This window comes from Heterodontus francisci, chromosome 24 (genome assembly GCF_036365525.1).
Source record: "Heterodontus francisci isolate sHetFra1 chromosome 24, sHetFra1.hap1, whole genome shotgun sequence".
Classification (NCBI taxonomy): Eukaryota; Metazoa; Chordata; class Chondrichthyes; order Heterodontiformes; family Heterodontidae; genus Heterodontus; species Heterodontus francisci.
The window spans coordinates 20,477,431-20,487,680 of record NC_090394.1 but is presented as its reverse complement, the minus strand read 5'-3'; the positions used below and the strand labels follow the sequence as shown (position 1 = coordinate 20,487,680).

At 42.6% G+C, this 10,250-nt stretch overlaps 1 protein-coding gene across 1 annotated transcript; it reads right to left on the bottom strand.

Annotated features, from left to right (window-relative positions):
- Positions 1-8,249: 8,249 nt before the first annotated feature.
- Positions 8,250-9,548, bottom strand: LOC137383644 (carbohydrate sulfotransferase 12-like). Its single transcript, XM_068056799.1, has one exon. The coding sequence runs from the start codon at positions 9,546-9,548 to the stop codon at positions 8,250-8,252; it is 1,299 nt and encodes a 432-aa protein (XP_067912900.1).
- Between the last annotated feature and the right edge of the window lie 702 nt (positions 9,549-10,250).

The following is a 10,250-nucleotide window of genomic DNA, read 5'->3' as shown; positions in this document are numbered from 1 at the left end:
TTATTAATAAATAGTTAATTTTGTTGTTTAAACAAACCTGATTTGGTGTGCTGTAGAGTGGTTAATTTGGCTATTTTCCAGTAGGTGTGAAACTTTATTTGATATGCTATGACCTGTGGAGTAGTGGGACTGAATTGACAGTACATTACTCCCACCTTGATCCTAAGAGTGGGTTTGTTGAAACAGGTGATGATGGTAAATATGAAAGAGCAAGAAATCCAGCAGTTTTGAAAATGTTTCAAGACAAAGTGCTTGAGAACAAGAGACGTGAATTTTACATCGAAACATATGCAAGCACTTTTGTCTGATGTAAAATCATCATTTAAAACCACCAAGCCTGGGAATAACTGTTTCGGAAATGGGAATTGATAAAATAAATTGATATGAGTTGCTGTTCCAAGCACTCAAAGGGAAGTTTGCTTGAAGTTGGAGATAAACAAAATTTTAATTTTCAAAAAATTGGGAATGCCTGGGGCAATTACACGTAGGTCTGCCACTAAACTGTTGTTGAGCGAGATGTTCTGTAGATCGGGACGGCCACTATAGGGAGATAGTGATCAAGGGTCTGTTTGATTCTGGTTTGAGTAATGGACAGTAAAGTTTCTCTGGGACTCAAAAAATTGAAAAGAATTGAAATTCATGGGAATTGGAAATTAAATCTAGCTGATGTGAGAGTTAATAATGAGGAAACTAGACACTTCTAGAAACATAAGGCTGAATTTTATTGGGGCGCCGCCACCTGCGTGCCCGCATTCGCTGGCTGCCACCGAGCCCCCGTGATATTAATTGCGAGGACTCATTAGAATCACACTCAGTGGCACAGCATGGCCACATCAAGATCCTACCAACTGAATCAATTGCCCCCACCATCCATAAAACCTTTCTGGCACCCTCCCCACACACAGGGTGACTAGTGTGCCATTGCCACCTCACAAACACAGAGTGTACACTGTTAACAGAGGGATGGTACACAGTACCGCCCTTCATGCTAGCACAGCTTTCCCTCCAGTAATACCAGACCCCCTCCCTTACAGAGCCCTATGTATTCCCCTCTCCCTTCTCCCTTCCATAAGGCAGAGTTAGACCCCTGCATAACACAATTTAACTTCGCTGGCGACAATTTCTGCCTCTGAAGACCTGCTGGATTTTCAGATCATGAATGGGACAGAAGGTAACAGCCGCTCGTTCAGCGAAAAATCCGGAAGTGTCAGTGGAGAGGTGGCAGGCTTCATAATCAGCAAAGGTAAGTATTCCTTACCATATGCTAATTGTTGTGCCGCCGCCGTGCAGCAGGGATGCCGCACCGAGTTCCCACTGCCGCCGGTAATATGCGGCGGGCCCTTCTCGATGTTGCATGTTGAGGCGGACCTCTCCCCGCAGCATTTTACTGGCCCCCGCAACGCGACCTCGAGGGGCCGGCAAAATCCAGCCCATAGGGTGGGATGTTGGAACAATCCAGGAAGATTGAATGGAAATAAGAACAGCTAAAAATGACTGTCTGAGGAATGTATAGTTCAACAATAAGAGACAGGAAGAAGACAGTCGAATGGTTATATTGTTAAAAGATCCCAACTGTGAATGACAATGTTAGTCTTCCAGGGGTCTGCATGCGAACTTATTCCAGGACATAACTGTGAATGGGCTATTGATTGTATTAATGATGATAAGAATGGTGAGAGATAAAGCTGGTTATTTTTTACCAAATATAGTCGGACAAATCATGGTGGGTTTTGTTTAAGCCGAAGCACCTCTCGTTAATGCTCATCAACCTTATTCTGATACTGTGGGTAAACCTTCTGCTTTTGTAAGATTAAATGTGCATGACCTTGAATAATGTGATTAACCAGACTGCTGGGCCCAACTGAAAATGTAGATTGGGGAAGGGGCTTTTTCATGAAGAAAACTAGTCATTAGTAACCAATGAGAAAACAACTATCGAACCCAAGACCAAAAAAGGAATGTATGACACCAGAGATTTAACCACCAGAATATGTGATTAGAACTGTATAAAAATCCCCAGAGCCTGTCCGAGTTATTCTAGTTTCTGCTGAAGAGGAACAAAAGGGAGAACGTCGCCTCGAGCCCGACAGTTTCAGGAAAGCAAGAACCCATGGATAGTCATTGCTCATTGTCTATTGTTAATTATACCTTAATAAATTCTAGTTGATCGACTATACTTTGGCTGTTATCCCTGTCGCACCAAACTGGATGTCTTGTTGAACTAAAGTACAGGGATATATTTTTCACCCATAATACTTTTGAAATTGGTCTTGTAAGTAAACTAAAGCATTGTGATTTATCTTTGTTGTTTTGACTATTGCTTCTGCTAATCTTATTTCTTAAATGTAATTCATATTTTATAGCTGTGCGATTGGTCAGCATGTTATTTGTCCAACCACTGAAGAGAGTTAGAGAGTGTGAGATGATTTATGCTGAATTCATTGAGCTCATCAGCAATACAAGAGGCTTACGGTTTATCCTGGGCACATTACCTCCCAGATTACTTTGTGCATAAGGTGACACTTCTAATATAATCGGTTCTTTGCCTGGGCAGCATTCAAAATAAGGACTTGCATTTGATGTTCCTACTTCTGAGATTCAGAGCTTCTATTCTATTACTAACAAAGATTTATTCCAGGCAAAATTCAGATGCCAGCAATTTAAAGTTGGCCAAAGCATTAATAAATATTTTATCATACCCCATAATTATAGTATGACATAGTAAAGGGGCACTTGATCCCATTATGCATTTAATTTTCAATTTAATGGTTTCAGTATTTCTACTTTAAAAAGTCTTACCCTACATCTGACCTTTACGATTACAAAAGCTATGCTTCTCCAATACCTTCCTAGTTTTGGACTTTGAATTATGTTTTTGCAGAGTATGTTAAAAAATCAAGATGAAACAAAATTTAAACATACATGACTGCAAGCGTTACAGCAATATTCTCAGCATGAAGAGTTTTTGCCGAAAAAAATAACAACAATCTCTGGTCTGGAGTGTGAAAACTTTGCTTTATTCATGACAATGCTGGCATAAAATTCATTGGTCTCAAGAGATACAGATCAAAACAAGACAGGCCAGCCATTTATACTGAGCTCATTCAATCCCATTCTGTTAATAAAGGCATTTTAGCTACATGGTGATTCACAGAATAAATGTATCAGCCAGTTAAATTTTAATTTACAGATGATGCACACGTCTAGTGTATGAATGCACAGGTTTTATGTTGAAGCAGAGTGCAGCTTAAAACAATGCAAAGCCAATGGGCCTGTATTTCAACAGAGAACTTGGACTTTCATTCTTTAGGATATGAACTAAGGTGACAGTAATATTAAACAAGTTGTTAAAACAACTGTTGTTGGTTGACCTAAAATTAGCACCAAACAGCCAAATAAGCTTATTCAACTTTAATGCATGACTTAAATCAGTTTCACCCACAATTACTTATAGGCTACAGATCTTTATAATCCAATTAGGCAAACAATTTCAGGTACTCTAAGATAGACCATGTTCTGATGTATCTGATGCACTGCTTTTGCAAGGTCAGATTCAGGAAGAAGTGGGATTACCAACTTTTATAACAGCTGCACTTGGATTCAAAATAACACACAATCTCATGACATAAGCTTTGACAGTTTGGAGCTTTAAATGCATTTCCGTGAAGTTCAATCTGCAGAAATGGCCAAGACTTTCCCCCGGAACTTTGTCATATGGAGAAAAGTAGTGCTACTGTGCAAGCATTGCAGCATGTTGACCTGGCATCAGAGGTGCGTCTGAGGCCCAAAGTGCACAAGTTCTCGGATATTTCATATATTAAAAATTTTAAAAAGCATTTGGTTTCTGAACCAATTACAAAGTATTTATCCCAATGTTCACCTTTCAGGATCAATACGTTCCACAAGTACATGAAGTGTAAGATTATATTAATGTGCAATGTAGCAGTGAACTCAGGTTTCGACTCATGTACAGTTGTATGGAATGGCATTAGCACAATGATTTTGATCTTGCACAATAATGATTAAAAGGGTTAAAATTAATCAAAACGCAATGAAATATCATTTATCTGGACATCTTCCTAAAAACATTCAATTTAACAAACCTTTTTTAAAAAATAGGTTCCTTCTATTTACCAGAAGGCTGCTTTTGCTGACTGCGCAACCACGAGGTAGCACACTACTGGCACATGCGCAAATGCAGCCACATCCACTGAAACATCACTGAGACGGCTCAGGCAGCTGCCAGTTATAAAGATGGCGCTGCTCAATTTGGCGCAAAAAGCAAATGTATCCTTAAACCCAAATCCCCACAGTGGCGATCGACGCCTCCATCCCACTCCAACGCTACCTGTGCTAGTATAGAACCAAATAATCTCATTGTAAGGCATCTTGCAGTTTGCTCTTTGTATGATTATTCTAACATATTGGTTTTGAAAATAGATTCATGTGGCTTATTCTCTTGCACAATTACAGCAATGCAAATGGGTTCTGGGCTTTTCTTCAGATCGAAACCATCGCACTTCTCTTCGCCGTTCCCTCCCGCGCCCGTCTGCTCGCCACTTCTCTCCCCCCCCTCGCCACTGCCTTCCCTCAGCCACTCATGCCCGCCCTCACTGCTTCCATCCACCCCCCTCCACACCCATGAACTTCCACCCACACATCCTCCCGCAAACCCCCACCATGGCCGCTCGCTCCACGTCTCGCCGCTTCCCTCTTTTTGGTCACTGGCTTCTGTGTCACCCCGTCAAAGCTCGGCTGCCCACTCCCCGTCTTGCCATTTCGGCGGCTTGTTCCCCGTCCCTCCTTTGGGTGGCATGGCGGGGAACGAACAGCCGAAGGGGGAGAAGGGTGGGAGTGAGTCGCCGACGGGGAAGGGGGGAGGTCTGCAGAGAGCAGCCAGTGGTGGGGTGGAAAGTGGCGAGGCCAGGAGTGAGTGGCTGAGGGGATAAGGGGCGATGCCTGCAGCGAGCGGTTGGGGAAGGGTGGTTTGGGGGGTGGGGGGGGAAGAAAATGGAGAGGCCGCAGAGTCCTGCCGGGTAGGTGGTGGATGGTGGGGAGGGGGGCAGGGGGTGCGGCGGGTGTAAAGCAGCGAGGGCAGGAGCAAGTGGCTGAGGGAATAAGCAGGGAGGGCGGGAGTGAGTGACTGAGGGAATAAGCAGGGAGGGCGGGAGTGAGTGACTGAGGGAATAAGCAGGGAGGGCGGGAGTGAGTGACTGAGGGAATAAGCAGGGAGGGCGGGAGTGAGTGACTGAGGGAATAAGCAGGGAGGGCGGGAGTGAGTGACTGAGGGATTAAGCAGGGAGGGTGGGAGCGAGTGACTGAGGGAATAAGCAGGGAGGGCGGGAGTGAGTGACTGAGGGAATAAGCAGGGAGGGCGGCAGTGAGTGACTGAGGGATTAAGCAGGGAGGGTGGGAGCGAGTGACTGAGGGAATAAGCAGGGAGGGCGGGAGCGAGTGACTGAGGGAATAAGCAGGGAGGGCGGGAGTGAGTGACTGAGGGAATAAGCAGCGAGGGCGGGAGTGAGTGGCTGAGGGAATAAGCAGCGAGGGCGGGAGTGAGTGACTGAGGGAATAAGCAGGGAGGGCGGGAGTGAGTGACTGAGGGAATAAGCAGCGAGGGCGGGAGTGAGTGACTGAGGGATTAAGCAGGGAGGGTGGGAGTGAGTGACTGAGGGAATAAGCAGGGAGGGTGGGAGTGAGTGACTGAGGGATTAAGCAGGGAGGGTGGGAGCGAGTGACTGAGGGAATAAGCAGGGAGGCGGGAGCGAGTGGCTGAGGGAATACGCAGGGAGGGCGGGAGCGAGTGGCTGAGGGAATAAGCAGGGAGGGCGGGAGTGAGTGGCTGAGGGAATAAGCAGGGAGGGCGGGAGCGAGTGACTGAGGGAATAAGCAGCGAGGGCGGGAGCGAATGACTGAGGGATTAAGCAGGGAGGGTGGGAGTGAGTGACTGAGGGAATAAGCAGGGAAGGTGGGAGTGAGTGACTGAGGGATTAAGCAGGGAGGGTGGGAGCGAGTGACTGAGGGAATAAGCAGGGAGGGTGGGAGCGAGTGACTGAGGGAATACGCAGGGAGGGCGGGAGTGAGTGGCTGAGGGAATAAGCAGGGAGGGCGGGAGCGAGTGGCTGAGGGAATAAGCAGGGAGGGTGGGAGTGAGTGACTGAGGGAATACGCAGGGAGGGCGGGAGTGAGTGGCTGAGGGAATAAGCAGGGAGGGCGGGAGCGAGTGGCTGAGGGAATAAGCAGGGAGGGCGGGAGCGAGTGGCTGAGGGAAGGTGGCGGGAAGCAAGTGGCTTCGTTCGAGTACACAATGATGTTTTAGAGCGAGTGCGTGAATTATTCCTGGCAAGACAAGTCTTGACGTTGGCTGTCCAAGCACAGCATCATACTGACTATATGTTAACTCAAGGCCATTTTTAATTTACAATATATTGGCCTAAAACGTCATATGCAAATTTTACAGTTTGCAGCAAGACTGACTCCTGCTATCAGGTGTGCAGTGATGTGCTTTGGGACACAAGTCTTTCCTTAATATGGTCAAAATATTATAGTTATTAATACTGTAAAACACTGTATAATATACTGCACACATATGAAGTTTTCGATCATAGCAGGTGGGAGTTTTGCTTAGAGAACCTGCCTTTTGGCAGTGAACCCAAATAAGGAGTGTTGCAGAAGCCTGAATTTTAATGTGTGCATTCTGGAAGAGCTCCACTGATTTAATGGCAGCTGATGCTTCAAGACCAGCAAAAACTTTTCCACAGATGAACATTTTCGTCTGCTCCAAAGGGCCAGTCAATCCCCATTAAAATTAAAGCAGTCATTATGTAGTTAATGGGAGAGGAACAGAGATCCAAAATATCAGATTTCAATGAGGTTAAAGTTATTCTTGTTGAAAACATCTTTTAAAGTAAGAGTTTTTTTTGAAAAAAGGCAAGTTGATTTAGTACAGAAAATAATCCCCTAGTTTTTTCTTTATCAATAATCTCTTCGGCTGCGCAAAATTTGCAAAAATCTCCTGAATTAATAAACAAGACACATCTGTAACTCTCAAAACAAAATATATTGCTTTATCCCTTGAATGTATAAAATAATATTTGTATAATATTTACCGTTAATCAATATTTTGACACATTTCTATGTGGCTTTATTGACTAGGGTCAGTAGCTCAACTTACTAACTAAAATTTGACACTTGCTGAATTATGTGCAAAACATATTTGCTGCAGTGGGGGAATACAAGGCACATGATTTGCTTTGACACTTTTCCAAGCACAATGGCGACAAGCGTCATTGATTGTAGCCCTTATGCTTAGTAGAAATAAAATGAAATTAAAGTTACAATTTGCCTGTAATAGTAGTAGGGTTATGTTTAGTATTAACCCAATATTGCACTCTAGCAGTCTGATCAGAGGGATATTTCAATTCAAGTAAGAATTCTTCATCATTGACTCAACTTGCCCAAGGGAAATTACTTTGAAGTTGTTATACCAGATTGAATTACAGAAATCAGAAGGCGTGTGCAGTATTAGGCTAGTCTAGTTTCAAAAAAAGAATGAGAAGCCCAGGTGATGGGCCAAAACCTATTATGCAGGACATCTTCAAGATTGAAATGAGTACAAAGAAAAGCAAGCAAATCAATTGAATAGGTGATCCCAAGTCTGGACTTTTAAAGCCAGGAAATATGAAGCAGGAAATTATACTTAAAATCAATATCACAGCAGTTAGCAGGTATTGATAAAGCCAAGCCCTTTCTTCTAGTATCAAGCCTGAGACTGATTCCAATAACCAATACTATACACTTCTTGTTTAAACTTCAAAGAACACAAGTAAAATTGCTTCCGATTTTTCACTGATTGCTATGGAGTTATCAACATTCAATCGTTCAAAATATCATAATTATGTCATTGTAAGGAACATTTCATTGTTAAATACCAGTGATTGCATTCCACTGCCTATCAGTTTAACCTATATGGAACATAAAAATCAGAAAGTGGGTTATCAGGGTGGACTTCCAGCAGGTTATCAAGTCCATCCATTGACAAGGTCACCTGCTCAAAATCCTTTACTCGCCAATATAAAAATATTATTTTTACAGTTTAAGATTAGTACATGGGGATGGGGAACAAATTCCCATGTTGTGTCACTATACTTCCAACATTTGTTTTGGCAAGATGGGGTCTATCAAGGAGTTGCACACGAGGCGTTGACTGAATATCCATTTTCTTTCAGGCTTTTCGTGCGTCTTTGAGATCAGTCAGATAATAAATTTGTCGGTTTGGGATAACCAAAGACAAGAAAATCATGCTTGTAAAGTTCATACAGCTTTTTCCTCCAAGCCAGTGGAATTTTTGAAAACCAGTCCTCTTCCCAGTTGCTATCTGTCCGGTTCTGTAAACTGGGTGGAAACTGAACAAGCTTTTCCACATTCAGCAACTTAAGTAGATAACTGGCATCCTCATCCAAACTTTCAAGTTTTCCAATAAAGTCATAATTTATTTGACATGGGTGACAGAGTCTATGTATCTGTCGCCAATGGTCATCAAAAGGCCTATCTTTCATCCCAGAGTCCAACAAATACTGAATGAAGTTACTAAAGGTGGGCTTGATTCCTGCAGAGAAAGCCTCATCGACAGATGGTGGTGGGTCCGAATAATTAGCATACAATTTGAGCATTCCCCTTGCATAGGCATGGTAAAAAAATTGATTCTTCTTTTCAAACTTGTTGCGGAATGCTGAAATTAGTCTTACAAAAGGTTCACGTACAAAAAGAAATTTGGTGTACTTTTTCAGTTTGATATTCATGACGTGTTTTGAGAATTCTCCATAGCGCTTCCTGAAATTGTATAAGGTGTAATGGTTGGGGAGGGAATGCACAACACCCATAGGGATCTCAAGTGGATCATGATATGGAGTTCCTTGCTTTGTAATACGTGCACTTAATACTATCATGATCCGCTTCCAATTTGAGCAGGCCACTTTGGGAACAAAACAGTAAATAATCCCATGCCGGTCATCCACAATTAGATGGTTCAATTCATTGTTTGGAATATCTTCAAAACTCCTATTTTTCCCTGAGAACATGATACTGGAGTCTGCGCAAACATCTTTAATTTTCTGTTTCCTCTCATTCTGTATCCATTCTAACTCACTCTTACTTTTTGGAGCATTGATTCCCAAGTTAAAGCCTTGGAATTTCTCAAGGCTGGGTACAGATATTGCATTGAAGGTTTGTTCCATCTCATGGGACTCCCCTTCTCCCTGGTATCTATTTTTGTTTTCCACGTACGTTAATTCAAGATCATTCTGAATATCAGCTTCAGAACTCGGCATTCTTTCTTCGACTGTCTTTTTGGAATTTAGCTGGTCATGGTTTAGCTTTGTCATGGAACGAAGATGTGTGGCCTGAATCTTTGAGATAGCGGTGTGCAAGTACAAATGGGCTGTTCCCACATTATCCCAATAAACTATGATCAGTAGAATCATTAACACAGAGGCCATGATGCCGTAGATCTGGAAGACCCGAGATATATGCATTTTGGGTAAGTGCATATCTGCTCTGACTCTGCCACTGGGCCTCTACTGGATGTTCATTTACAAAGAATCATCTCGAAACAAGTGAACTCTGGAATAAAAGAGGAGAAAGATTTCAGAATTATTCATAATTTGTTCAACAAATACTGTTCATTACAAGAATGCTGGTAGCATTGTTTAACCAGGTTTTTAAAAAAATACAGTCGAATCTAATTACAATGAAACTTATCGTTTTGAATCCACCTGAAACACAATAAAAAGTGTTTGAAATTTGCTGTGATCAATGCCAGTAATATTTCACTGGTCCATAAACAGTTGTTAGCGTATTTCTCTGTTATCCCAATTTCTATTCAACATACAACTTCATTAGAAGGCAATTGTAACAAAAAGTAATGCTTTATCAAACATTAATATTAAAAAGGCAAGGTAGCTAGCAGGACACAGGCCCGGACTAAATGCAGACGATGCAGAATTCAATTCCCACCGTGGCAGTTTGAGAATTTCAATTTACTTTTAAAAAATCTAGAAGATAAAAAATAAAGCAGTTACCAGTAAAAGTGACAATGAAGTTGTTGGGTTGTGGTAAAAATCCAACAGGTTCACTAATGTACTTTAGGGAAGTAATCTTAACATCCTTACTTGGTCTGGTATATATGTTACTCCAGTCTCACACTGTGGTTGACTCTTAACGGCCCTCTGAATTAGCCTAGCAAAGCCACT

Bases quoted from the DNA above. Each gene is read 5' to 3' on its own strand.
- LOC137383644 (XM_068056799.1), bottom strand. From the start codon at position 9,548: ATGCACTTACCCAAAATGCATATATCTCGGGTCTTCCAGATCTACGGC.